The following is a 13301-nucleotide window of genomic DNA, read 5'->3' as shown; positions in this document are numbered from 1 at the left end:
CTGTTATGTCTGATTAAAGAAATGGCAAATCACTCATTCTTTTAAATGTGAAATTGTCAGCAGTCCCCATGCATCTGCTGCCTCTGTTCTGTGATAAAGCATATGTGGTAAGGTTCCTGATGGCTACTGGCTCACTCATCTGGGATGAAAACAGTTTTTGGAGAGAGTGCTTCAGTGATTGCTTTCTGCCACTCTGGCATGGCAGGCCTGCCTCTGGAAGCTCTGAGTCCCTATTCTGTCACTGCAAGCAAGAGTCCTGTCTGAAATTAGTAAAGGGCAGTGGTGGGGCGCAGCTGGGGCTTGGTTGTCAGGTGAAGTGTATGGACTAGTAATAGAGCTGCTTTGGAAACCTAGGAAGTGATATGACAGCCACAGAGTCCTTGGATTAAAGGCAGTGATTGTCCTTGATACACTTGGCTAGTGAGTGGAAGAGGCTATTTATTTCTGTTTTTTATTTTCAGACTTGGTGTCTTTCAAAGTAACTCTTACATTCACAGCCTAGTACTTGGAAAAATTGTGTTTCTCTGGGTAAAATAATATGTGTGTGTATTTTTCCAGCATATAATTTCTGGGAGAGTTTTTCCTGTAGAACACCACTGGCTTGAACTAAATGAAATCTGGCAGTTGGTTCTGTGCAGGACCTGGGGCTGCAATCTTTTACTGGCATCCTTCTTTTGCCGGATGAGTTTTTGAGATGAGTGGACTGCAGGCTGTCTGTGAGCTCAGAGCAGAGTTGGAGCTGCTGCTGCAGACTGGCTGGCTTTCATAGTGACAGACACAGGGTGAGATGAATAAGCTGCAGTCAGGCCGTGTGCTCCTTCCCACAGCACAAGGACTTTCCACTCACAATGTGCTGGAGGGTGTGTGCTTGCCTGGAAGCGAAAGGAAACCAAGTGGCTCCCGATTCAATTCACAGACGTCATGTAGGAAATAAACTACAGACAAAAGCTGTCCAGGTTATGAAATTCTTCGTCAAAGCTAAGCAAACAATATCCAGTTTATTTGGTTTCTGCAGATAACAGCAGAGCCCATTAGCTCTTAAATACAGCTAATATTCTATGTACAGCCCTTTATCAGGGGCCTTGGCAGTGTACAGATGGCAACTTGTTGCTAACGGGTCTGGGTGTAGTTGATGCAGGGCAAAGCAAACACCAAGGAGATGTGGAGTTCTTGGGATGAGATTTATTGTTTCTTAAGTATATTTTTTGGGTGTGAAATACTGCATTAACTCTTCAGGACTTGCCGTGTTTGTCACTAAGGCTGCATCCTTTTGATGTTCCACACTCTTTCAGTAGGGTGGCGGAAGAAAAGGACAAAGCATCAACATTTACTTCTTACTCTTCCAGCGAACTTACCTGGAGCAAAACTGCATTCTCTTCCACTTTTTCAGCACTCCTGTAAAACCACTTTAAAACAAAAAATGCTTTAAAATTGACTTGTAGCATTAGACTGTCAAAGACTGATATTTCTCAAAGTGTTGGATTTAGTCTCCAGCCTAGAAAGCCTCTAGGCTTTATGTGCTTCCCATAAATCTGTTTAAAACTAACAAGTCTGTTTCAGCAGGTTTTAGAGTGCAGAGGGGAGACTTTGTAATGCTTTTGTTGTCTTTTCTTCCCACAGGGATATGCTCCACCGCCAAAAAATGGAATAGAACAGAAGCGACCTGGGCGCCCCTTGAATATAACATCTCTGGTTAGGTTGTCGTCGGCAGTGCCAAACCAGATTTCCATTTCCTGGGCTTCCGAAATTGGAAAGGTAAACTGCGTGTTCTGTAGGATTGGGGAAGTTGTCTGAATAACCTCATCTAGCATGCCTTCTCCCCTGCTTCTTGGTGTTGCTGGCAAGGTGTATGTACACCAGGAAGTGTTCAGTGTCAGGTGACTGAATGTATTATCAGTGCTGGGAAACAGTTTGCTTTAGATGTACAGTAGTTTACAGTAATGTATGTGAGATTTGCATACAGATGGCAAAGACTTTGATGTAGAATTCCTGTTAGAAAGCCTGCTGTTAGGGCTTGCCTGATGTGTGTCAAAAATAACAATAACTTTTTGTGGTGTAAATAGTACAAAGCAGTTCAGATGTGACAAAATAACAAAAGAAAAACCTAATTTCTTCCTTTGTAGCCTGGTGGTGTGAAAAATAAAATTCTGTAGCTGTTTTTTCAAAGGCACGTTTCTCAGTATCTGTTGTAATGGGCCATTGACATTGGCTTTTGAGGTTTTTGTATTTTCAAACAAGGTATTACGAAGTAGTTTTACAAAAGCAATTTTTTATTTCATAGGAAGAACTGATTAATGGAGACTTCCATCTCTGGGTTTTTTGAAAATCTTTTTTTACGTGAAACTTGCCTCTCTTGAGTTGATTTATAATTGTACTTGCAAATAAACCAAAATGGGTCTAGGTCAGAGAGCTCTTAGATGGCAGGTTGCTGGGAAGGGTTTACTGGGGAGGTATCAGGCTGCTGGTGTCAACTGTTTCTGGGCTTGATGGATCCTAAACGTGCTTGGTTGGACTATACTTGTGTGTGGGGTGTGTGCTTTGTTACAGATTAAGAGTATTCCGGAAGTGACTTGAGGGAGAAGTGACTCAATGTGGAGAAGGATGGCGAGCTAGGGAAAAAAAATGTAATTGAAGCCTCTTCATAATGCAGTTCTAAACTTCATGGAAAACTGCCGTGGGGGAAAAGCACACTAGACTTCAGGTGGCAGGAGATAGTGTGGTGACTGGAACATGATACCCGTTGCTTTCTAGTGCCTGCCATCATTCATCAGAGTTGGAAAGGAGTTAGCCTTTAAAATGGCTGCGTAGCTGTTTAGAAATTCCTCTGTGGATTTACTAAGGAAAGAAAGGAGGAGTGAGGATTTTTTCTGAATTCTTCCTAGATTTAAATAGCTGTTGCAGCAGCCCTTTCAGCTGTTGGTAAGTCAAGAACTACTTATTCCTCTCCCTCTGACTAGTTGTGTAAATCTTTCTGGATTCAATTATCAAAGTAGCTTACCTCTTCTCCACTTCTCCCCGCTCTGAATCTGTGGACCAGAGACATCACGTTTCAAAGTGATACTCCAGTATAAACTTTTATACACTAGTTAAGATTATAAAAAGGAGTTGGAGAGAAGGCTAATGTTCAGAAAATAAATGAAGGGCAGTGTTGATAGCCAGGTTGTTGGTGTTTGTTTTTTTCTCCTAGAACAGAGGTGGAGGGAAAGATCTAAGCTGTTGCTTCCCAGTCATAAAGCACAAGAATCTTGAAACGTCAGCAGTGTTGTGTGTGGTCTTGGCCTCTCCCGCTGACCCCTGCTTTCTTCTGCCCCTGTGTCTGCCAAAACGTATTCTCAGGGAAGCAGATGAGTTGGAGGTTGTCCTAGCACTCCCCTTTACCCTTGAGAGGTAAAGTGAGTTCTTTGGTTTCATGTTGGTGCTCTGCGTACCAGACCTCATGTAGCAGCCGTCTCTACTCACCTGCTAAATGAGACCCTTGGGGACAGTGTGGTAAGGGCTTGTTGGCCTCTGGCTGACTGACAGCGGAGCGCTTTTGAGCGAAGGAGGCATTAACCCCACAGAGGTGGTCAGGCTTGAGCCTACAGAATTATTTCTGGAATAAACTGCAATGTTGGTCAGTCTTTAAGGAAAAAAACCCAGCCATTTTTCTTGGTGGTCTCCCATGTGTTTAGATCACTTTATTTGCTTATCTAGGTAAGAGCTGGTTTTACTATAGGTGGTAAAGGAGGAGCAGGTCAGTAGGTGTTCTTGTTTAAAATTCTTATGCAGCGCCCAGATAGGAGCCATAGGAAGGTGGGTGGCGGCGGGTGGAAATAAGAGATTGCAGCTGAAAGCATTAATATTCTGCAGTAGTGGGGCTTGCAGAATTTTCTTTTCATTAGTGACCTTGAAGAGAGAGGGAATGCTGAACAAAAGAAGCTGGCAAGTGGTGAGAATTAGGGAAGAGTCGTAAAAGCTAGGAAATGTGGCCAGCCTCAGAGGAGTGGATATGGTGTAATGAGGCCTGGCTGAAAAGTGCAGAGCAAGCTAAAGAAAAAGTACAAAGGAATTGGTGCAGTGCCCTGCCATTTGAAGGTGTTTTGTTTGCACCTGAAAGGCCGTTCCTCTCTCTTTTGTCATTTTGCTCCCTGCTAACAGATTGACACTGAAAAGGGGAAGGATTCGGGAGACAAATGTGCAGAGACCTTAACGACTGCACACGTATGAGAAGGTGTGTCACCAGTCTAACTCATCTTGCCAACAAAAGAGCCTGGATTGTCTCCGGGTTGTGGAGTTATTCTTCATAGTTAAGTCACAACCGGAGTAGGACAATTGGACCTCACTGACAGGAGAATTCTGGCAGTGTTGGACTCTTCCACAATGATGAAGTCATCTGTCAATGTGTTTCATAACTATAAGCAAAAAAGTCGCCATGTTTTTGTTTTTACTGTATGCTGCTACTGGTGTAAATAGCAATCTGTTGTCATAGTGGAAGTACTGTATGAAACCAGTATTTAATTTCTAACCACTCTTTTTGTAGAATTACTCCATGTCTGTGTATCTCGTTCGTCAGCTTACTTCAGCAATGCTCTTGCAGAGATTAAAAATGAAAGGTATCAGAAACCCCGATCATTCCAGAGCACTGAGTAAGTCAAATTAATTTGCCCGTCTGTACTTTTGGAGGGTGGCTGGTGGCTCTTTTAAAACAGAACTGGTAATACTTGGGGGATTCGCAGCATTATGACAACAAAGTCCATGCCCAGAGTATCAGAGGCTCCCTTTGCTGTGCTGAGGCATCATGCACTTCTTCACTGAGGGTCCCTGCACTGGTAGGGAGCACACGATGAGATCCCATCTGGAATGTTCTTATGGGAATGCCGTGAGCACTCCTTACTGTGGTGGGCTGTGAGGTGCAGGTAGATGTCCTAAATTCTCTTCACTTGCATGTGATGCTGATTGTACCTCACTCACCGATTTTTTTTTTTTTTTTTTTTTTTTAATTTGATTTTTTTTTTTATAATTATCTCTTTGCATGTCAGGTTGTTTGGTGTGCTAACCATCACAGCTGTTGGTGCACCTGCTGCACATCAAACAATCTTGTGATGCACTGTGTTTGCTTGTTGCTTATAAATAGTTTTGTTTTGTTTGATATTGCTGTGAACTAGTTTCTTAGATGCTTAGTTTTTTTAGATAGCTGGAAATAAAGTACATGTACTGGAAAATCAAGATTATCATTTAAAATAATGATGTCGTGTATAATTTCTTAATTTATTTTAATAGTTAAAGAAAAACTAACTGCAGATCCTGACAGTGAGATTGCCACAACCAGTCTGCGGGTATCTCTGATGTGTCCTGTAAGTATGGCTGGAAATTACCATACACAGATTTGTACTTAAGTGCAGAGTTGGGCTACTTTTAAAAGGCCCCAGTTCAGAAACTTCACTGGTTTTTGTTATATATTGATTCATTAACAGAAAATAGTTGGGCGGAGGGTGCACATCTACAAGCACCTGGTTGTAGCAGCCTTCAGCTGACAGTGGTTTAAAGCTGTGAATGCCTCTGTTGTAATGCAGTCAGCATCAAGTTACTGCTCGTGCATATAGCGAGGCCTTTAGAAGGAGTAATCCTATATATTGAGGCGCTGAGGCTAATTAAGCAGGGTGACAGAATAATTAAAGGATACAGTGATAAATAAAACTTGATCTCCTTGTCTGGGTGGGATTGTTTACACTGCCAGCTACCATAACAAATTAAAAAAACTGATCACAGTGTAACAAGGTAATGTTGCCTTGGGGTTTCTCTTCCCAGGTAGAAACTGGCTTTTTGTCTGTGACTGGTGTGTTAAGCTCAGTGTCGAAATGGGTATTATGTGTATCTGAGTCCAACGTGGCTGGAGCTCACAAACCCCCTTGAAATATTTGCCTAAAAGAAAATGACAAAAGCCCGTACTTCAGCGGGTATTTTAATAAAAAGAAACCCCTAGAAATGTTGCTGCAGGTCTGTTAGAAATGCTTCTGACTGTTTTTAGCTCAGGCTTTGAGGATGGTTTTATTGTTCCTGCAAGTGCACTGTGTGTGCTGTGACCTTAGCGTCAGGCACCTCTGTAGTGAGAAGAGGCAGTTGCTTCACTGACTGCCTCTGATTTCATTGTTAGCCGATTCAGGCCGACTTCATGGTCTTCTGTTCTGACACTCTTCACATGCATCTCCTGCAGCTGGGAAAAATGAGACTGACAATCCCATGCCGGGCTGTTACTTGCACACACCTGCAATGTTTTGATGCTGCTCTTTATCTTCAAATGAATGAAAAGAAGCCTACCTGGATCTGCCCTGTCTGTGACAAAAAGGCAGCTTACGAGAGCCTAATATTAGATGGGTAAGAGACTGGGTTTGCGGATTACACTATTACTTACAATTATTCGTGATGTACTTGATAGCTACTTTGTGACTTGAGCTTTAGCCATTTCATACTATTTGTCAAAATATTTTAGACTGGGAGGAACTGTTATTAGACCTTGTTAGTTTCTGTTTCCATGTAATAAAATTCATATCGTTCATCTCCTAACCGCACTGACAAACTCTTGAGCCTCAGTATATTTCCTCTGGAGAAATCCAGATGTGACATCTAAGGATAGATGAAACGCCTTTCACGTGTTCCTGTCTCTAAAGATATTAACTTCAAAATTTAACTCATGAACAAGTGTCAGACTTGATTCAGAAGCAGGAACCATCATCCTTTGTATGGAAATCCATGAATTGCAGTAATGTTGGAGTGGAATATGGGTAGGCTGGGATACTCGGGTTTAGATAGCTGCGAAGGCTGCAGTTACAGGCTTTCAGGTAAGATGAACTAGGGAAAAGAGTATGTACGGTGGGTTGAAGGTGATCATAAGTAGCTTTTCAACAGTGTCTCCTTTTTACTTTGAATAAAAAAAAATTCACTTGGAATCAAAAATGAAACCACTCAACTTTTTATTTTTCAGGCTCTTTATGGAAATCCTTAATGAATGTTCAGATGTGGATGAGATCAAATTCCAAGAAGATGGATCCTGGTGCCCTATGAGGCCAAAGAAAGAAGCTGTGAAAGTCTCAAGTCCACAATGCACCAAAATAGAAAGTATGTACATCTGGGTACCGCTTGCAAACCAACAAAAAGGCTCGGAGACTTAGCTGTAGCTTGGATTATGTGTGTGGATGTAGATGTTTTTGTGGAGGGCTTAATGTTTCTAACCTTCTTGTCATTTAAACTAAAAAGGAAGGGTGGTTGTACCTCTAAATATGTGTGGTTTGGGGCTTAGTCTTTGCTTTTTATAATAGCAGTTAAGAAAACAAAAGCTTGCTCTTGTTTTAAGCCCTTAAACTACTAGGCAAAGATTAAAGCTTGTGCTTTAAGATTTGTAACATGATACACGATACTAATAAAACAGTTCCTGGGCCACCACATTCTCTGCAGTGGCCAGGAAGAGGAGCTAAACCAGGATATAACTGCTGATGCCAACAGCCTCTTAAAACCCATGATGTCTTTTATTTTCTTGTTTAGGTTCTAGTGTTGTTAGCAAACAGTGTTCTGTGACGGTAGCCAATGAGGTAAACAAGAAGAAAGTTGACGTTATTGACTTGACAATAGAAAGCTCTTCTGATGAAGAGGAAGATCCTCCCGCCAAAAGGAAGTGCATATTTATGTCTGAAACGCAAGGGAGCCCAACCAAAGGGTTTGTCAATTTTAAAGTTAGTTGTTGTTCTGTAATGTCTCAGATAAACTGATGTGTAGACGAACTGGAGTTTGTGTGTGGAGCTGGATCCACACTTCCCAGAGGGGAATTGCTAGGCCTCTCCTTGCAGAAGGTTGTATTCATACAGTAACTTTGTATAGGCAAAACACTATTAAATAGTTTTACATCTCACAAAAGACTTGCGCTGACTGTTGCTGTGTTTGCAGGGATCTCTCTCCATAGAAAAGGAAGCTGATTAAACTAATGGACAGGATTCTCCTGAGAAAGCAGATTATGCCAAGTGGAGGAGCTTTATGTGTGCTTGCTGTGTTGGTGTCATCTGAAAGGCTTTTCTCTCGCTGTTACACCCTTTATCTAACCTGCTCTGGTGCCCAGGAAACTAGACTGTGCTGCGTGTTTCATCCATCTTGTTGGGCTTGGAAGGGAGGTGCTTTGCTGTTTTGAATCAGCATGGGTTTTTCCTCCATCTCTCTGTTGAACTCTGGAATGTCTGGGACAGTGTTGTGGGCCATGGTTATCAGTCAGTCCTGCACCTTGGTTAGTGCAACCAAACAGCTTCCCAAGTCCTCGGTCAGCTGCTCCGTCTTTGTAGTCGTGCCTGACGCCAGCAGCAGGCTTAACCAGCTTTGTTACTGTTGTGCTGCCTTCTGTCTGTCCCAATCTGTGCAACTCTGCTGCAGTTACTGTTTGTGGCTTCCGTAACATTCTTGCTCTTGGCCCATAGGGCGCAGGAGGCACGCAGGGAGAGAGGGGTGCTGGTTAGGCTCACCAGCAGTCACTGCTCCACAAAGGTGATCCCAAGCGTCAGCTTGTAGCGATGGCTTATTAGTTTGCTGCATGCGTGAGGTATGTGTCTTGTGTCTCTCAGTGCAGCAGCTTACGTCTTGTACTAAAATAATAGCAGTAAAAACACGCTCCTTCTGTTTTGCAAGCTCTTGAAGTAATGAGTGGGTGTACTGTGTCTAGTCCACAGGACTGTGAGGTCTTTGAGCACATTGTTGGTCACCATCAACAGCTTCTGAGCAGTGATACTGAAATGTTGCTCTCTGTGAGGATTGTGGAGGAGTCCTGCAAGAGACTCTTCTTATTTCCATAAGGAAAAAATAGCTACAAACACATCTTAATGAAGTTTCAGAAGGCACCAAGGCTTCCTTCTGTGCTCCTGTGTTTGTCTAATATGGCTACCTGCAACCATAATTGTAGAAGAACTGAGTTTTCTTGTCTTGTCTGTGGCCAATGTCTCTCCTTGCTGTTTGGGTATGGAAATAGCATGTTTTCATTTTTCAAAGTTATGCTTTCGGGGAGTAGCTTATCTCATGCAAACAGCCTTGCCTTAACGCTAGTTTTGGTAAAACTGGGGCTGTCTTCCTGTAGGCAGAAGCAACGTAGGCTGGAATGTAAGAGGTGCTTGAGTAGGGACGTCTGAAATCGGAAGCAGCATAAATGCCAGCAGTGCAGCGGTCTGGGGAGGAAGCTGTGAGTGGGTAACACTGGTGGGCTGGAGGGAGCCATGCGGAGCAGCTGGGACGCTGGGTGTTTCCACCTAGTTTGGGAATTTACGAAATATTTTATGACGTGGCTGGTGCCTAAACGCCTGCGGTGTCAGGTCGTTAACAGTGCCGTGAAGTAATCGAGCAGGAGGGGGGGGTGCAGGAGGGTTTTAGCTGCTTGCACGCTCCTGGAGAGCTGAACTTAGCTTGGGCTCAGGCTGTGAGTAAAGATGGGTTTGATATTTAACTGCCATGTGTGTAACCTGTGCTCCAGGGGCTGAGTAATGGTCAGTCGTGCCCTTGGCATGACAGGTTGGCACTGAGGAAGGGCTCCGTGGAGAGGCTGCACTGAGTGCTGCTCTCCTGGCTCTGGCTGCCCGCACCTCCCTCCCAGGGTGCTCCACAGACACAGGCAGCCGTTTGTCTCAGAGTGGTAGACTTACAGCTCCGGCCCAGCACTCTGCTTTAATGCCAGCTTGCTCTTATGTCACAGCTGCTGTTGAGAGCCAAGATATGGTCATATTATTATGAAGACTGTTATGAAAGAGGAAATTAAAGTGGAATACTTGTAGTGAGTAGCCGCACCATAGCTGTGTTGTAACATAGTGACCTTGTGAGTGAGAGTGCACAGCGGTGCATAATTTCTCTTCCGTAACTAACGGCCAGGTTGTTTGTAATTTCCCATGCTGTTTAAAACAGGGTTCTCATGTATCAGCCATCTACTGTCAGAGTGCCCAGTGTGACAACGGTCGATGCTGCTGCTATTCCTCCTTCATTAACGGACTACCCGGTACCGTTCCATCATCCACCGATATCCAGTATTTCATCGGACTTGCCAGGTAGGTGGTGGCTATCTTTGATGTCTATTCTGACAGCCTTATTAATTTGTGGGGTGGGTAAAAAAGAAAAAAGTAATAGGAGAATTGGTCAACATTTTTCCTTAATGGAACAAGACTATATGCGGTATTGTACTGATGTGCTGTCTAGACGAGCCCAGTACAGGCTGTCTTTCCACTTTCAGATTGCACTTTGCAACAGTGAAGGGGAAAAACATTGCTTCTGGGGTACAAATTGGTGCTTTGGAACGGCAGCCAGAAACCCTTCTTGCTATATTCAGTTAGACTTTGTGTAAACGTCCGGTTGTTACGTGTTGTAGATGCGAGGGAAGAGTGGCTGCTTTATTTAAGTGTTATAGATGCGTGATGGCACTCATCCCGATGCTAGATGTAGAGATGTTCTGCTAGCTGATTCTAGTGGTGCTCTGTCTAGACTGTATGAAAAGGTTAAGGTGAGCTACAATATGTAAGCTGACCTCTATTGACTTTCTTTACCTAGACATACCCTAAATGCCTATGATGTATTCTTCAACACTGCTGCTAAATATCAGACAAAAGGTGGGGATACTGATTGTTTTCTATCCTGGCTCCTTGAAAAGAACACTGTATAGAGGGACTCTGGGTTTCTCTTTGCCGGCTGTAACGAACCCAGAGCCCAGGAAATGGTGACTTGTGGTGACAGGTGTCACGTTGGCCTCCTGTACTTCCCTCTCCCCCCTCCATTGCCTGTCTCCATTTCTCCCCTGCAACATCTCTGGGTTTTTTCCTCTTCTTTCAGCACCAGTTTGGCAATGGGATGGATATCGTTCCCCTTGTTTCTCTGTCCATTTTGGTCCCCTTACTGCTCCCTCCCTCCACTTCTCCCTTGTTAAGGAATCTGTTGTCTTCCCAAATTGGATAGGAGGCTGAGCTGAGGGAATGGAATTCTAGAACTGCTGTCCATCTCTGTCAACCAAAGTTCTAGAACATGCAAGAACAAAAGCAGCTGTCAATTCCGTAAAAGCAGCTGAGCTTAAATCTCCTTCAAAATTTTTCTCTAACGGAGAAGAGGAGGAGAGAAGCCACTGGCCAGAACAGGTCTGGAGGTGAGGGGAGAGGGAGGGAGTAAGCTTACCATTTCTTTCTGTTGACATAGCAAACACAAGGCCAATATTTAGAAACGAAATGAAAAAGGCTGTAATTTCTCATTGGTTTTGTAATTTTAAACATCTTGCCCTAAATGCTTACACGCTATTGGTGTATAAGATGGACGCTAGTTGTCACTGCTCTTAAGAGGATATACCTTGAACTACTTGTAGTTTCCTCTTCTTCATTCCTTTTATTTGTCTAGACACAAAACGGGGATGATATTAGAAATGTTTCCTTATTGGCTGCCCATGGGTGGAGGAAGAGACCTGCTGCTTGTTTTTGGACTTGTGCATGTTGTGACTTTACTTCATTCCAGCATCTTTTATGTGATGACATTCTTCATGTCCCAGTTTGGCCGAGTCAGGTACAATATGCAGTGAAACTTGCATTATGAACCAACAGCTCCAAATGGCAACCTCCATCTAAGCAACCACATTGAACCACCCTGCAATATCCAGTGAATAATACATCATTATGTCATTCTCATTCTTAAAAAGAGCCACTTGTACTAAATAACTCGTTTTGCTGCTGCCTGAAGTAGTCGTTGAGAGTGGTGTCACAGTGGTATATTCCATTTAGAAACTGTGTAACAATTACAAAATCTGTTCTACGACCACAAAAAAAAGTTCCTTAAATTTGTTGTGTATGAATAAAAGAACGGCTCATCAAGTTATTGTCCTTCTCTTCTTTCTAGGTCTGGATTTTCTTTCACTAATCCCAGTTGAATCACAGGTATGTTTCTGAATGGCTGGGGGGTTAAAATTGCCAACTCTGGTTTTTGTCATATACTGTTCGAGTGTATTTCAGGGTGCTGTCATCATCTGTGCGGCGTTTGCAGTCCACTTGCTTAGACCTGACCACAAAGCAGGAAAATCCCATTTTCCCAGCGAGAGGTGGCAATGAAAGGTGCATTAAGGGAGGGTTTGGTTTAGCCTTACTGTGATAAAACCAGGCATGGAAACCCGCTCTTTATCGATAGTTTGCCTTTCTGAAGCAAGTACTTGTGCAGCACTAACGTGAATACACCCACTACGTTACCTCACGCTCTTAGTTCATGCTGTGTGTCTGCAGGCCAGATTAAGCTCTGTAATTATACTGCAGTGATTGTTGTTTCATTGGTTTCGATATCAGTAGGAGATTGTTAGAAAGAAAATACCTTCATTAATTTGATGGGCACATTACTGAACGCTTCTATAATAAATCCCTCCGTGTAACACGTAAATCCCATTGGCTTTGGATTATATGGAAATTGTGTAAGTCAAAAGTAACAAGGTGGTGCTTTTCCTTCCCTGGAAACTTAAAGTTTATGTAGTTAGGGAGAACGATTCTTACCGTAACTAGATTCTTACACAGACAGACTAGGGCTGAAGCGTGGGGGAATACTGGCTCCCTAAGACAAGAGGATCTGAAGCAGACCCTCTGTTTCATCTCCCTGTCACTAGAAGACAACAGGAATAAGACTCTGCAGTAGAGTTGACTTTCTGGTGCCTTAAAAGCAAAGGATGAACTTCCTCCTTTTCTTTCCGCTTACTGCATCTTGCAATACTCTGTGCCTGACCTTGAGATCTGAACTGCCAAAAGTGGGACTAACAGAAGTTTGTTGATGTGGGAGACTGGAAGCAGGTATGCTGCTGGGAAGTGTCCACTTTGGACAGTTCAAACAGTTCAGGCTCAGTTCCAAACTTATGCCCGAGATTGGAATCCACAGGGTAAGAGAGTGCAAGGTGTGCTGAGCGGCGTGCGTGCGCGCGGGTGGGTGCCTTACATTATCCTCGTCTCTGACACCTGTGGCAGTCGTGTCCTGTTTCTAAATGCTTAGAATGTTCAGCTCTGCTTTGAGAAGGCTTGCCTTTCACTTGAGGAAACTTAAAGCAACTTAGTCATTTTTTTTTCTTGATCAGGGCTCATTTGTCACAACTAAAACGTGTAGAGACCTGCCTGTACCGTTGTGGGTAGATGTGATGCAAATATTGATTAGTACAGCTGCTGCCATTTGAGGGGATGAAATTATTCTGACCTCCACCAAAGTAGCAGAATGCTTTTTGCTGCCTTTCATGATGAAAGGAGCCTGAAATATGCAGTTGTGCCCAGTAGCTATGGGTGGTGAACATTCTCCAGATGCTAAGGTTTTGGGGT

At 43.4% G+C, this 13301-nt stretch overlaps 1 protein-coding gene across 17 annotated transcripts in view; it reads left to right on the top strand.

The window, feature by feature from the left end:
* The window catches only part of PIAS2 (protein inhibitor of activated STAT 2), a 33470-nt gene that overhangs the window by 17827 nt on the left and 2342 nt on the right, over nt 1-13301 (top strand). For 2 of the 17 annotated variants that reach the window (XM_037374594.1, XM_037374592.1), the window contains exons 6-15: nt 1621-1755; nt 4520-4625; nt 5260-5333; nt 6194-6354; nt 6962-7095; nt 7519-7706; nt 9901-10040; nt 10537-10595; nt 11860-11897; nt 11973-12071. In XM_037374594.1, the coding sequence (XP_037230491.1) occupies nt 1621-1755; nt 4520-4625; nt 5260-5333; nt 6194-6354; nt 6962-7095; nt 7519-7706; nt 9901-10040; nt 10537-10595; nt 11860-11897; nt 11973-12068 (1131 nt within the window). In that variant the 3' untranslated portion in view covers nt 12069-12071. Of the gene's footprint in view, nt 1-1620; nt 1756-4519; nt 4626-5259; nt 5334-6193; nt 6355-6961; nt 7096-7518; nt 7707-9900; nt 10041-10536; nt 10652-11367; nt 11530-11859; nt 11898-11972; nt 12072-13301 lie in introns of those variants that run through there. The other 15 variants (XM_037374596.1, XM_037374589.1, XM_037374593.1 and 12 more) reach the window with 11 other exon arrangements.

This window comes from Falco rusticolus, chromosome Z (assembly GCF_015220075.1).
Source record: "Falco rusticolus isolate bFalRus1 chromosome Z, bFalRus1.pri, whole genome shotgun sequence".
Lineage (NCBI taxonomy): Eukaryota > Metazoa > Chordata > Aves > Falconiformes > Falconidae > Falco > Falco rusticolus.
This window is presented reverse-complemented; position numbering and strand designations above follow the sequence as displayed.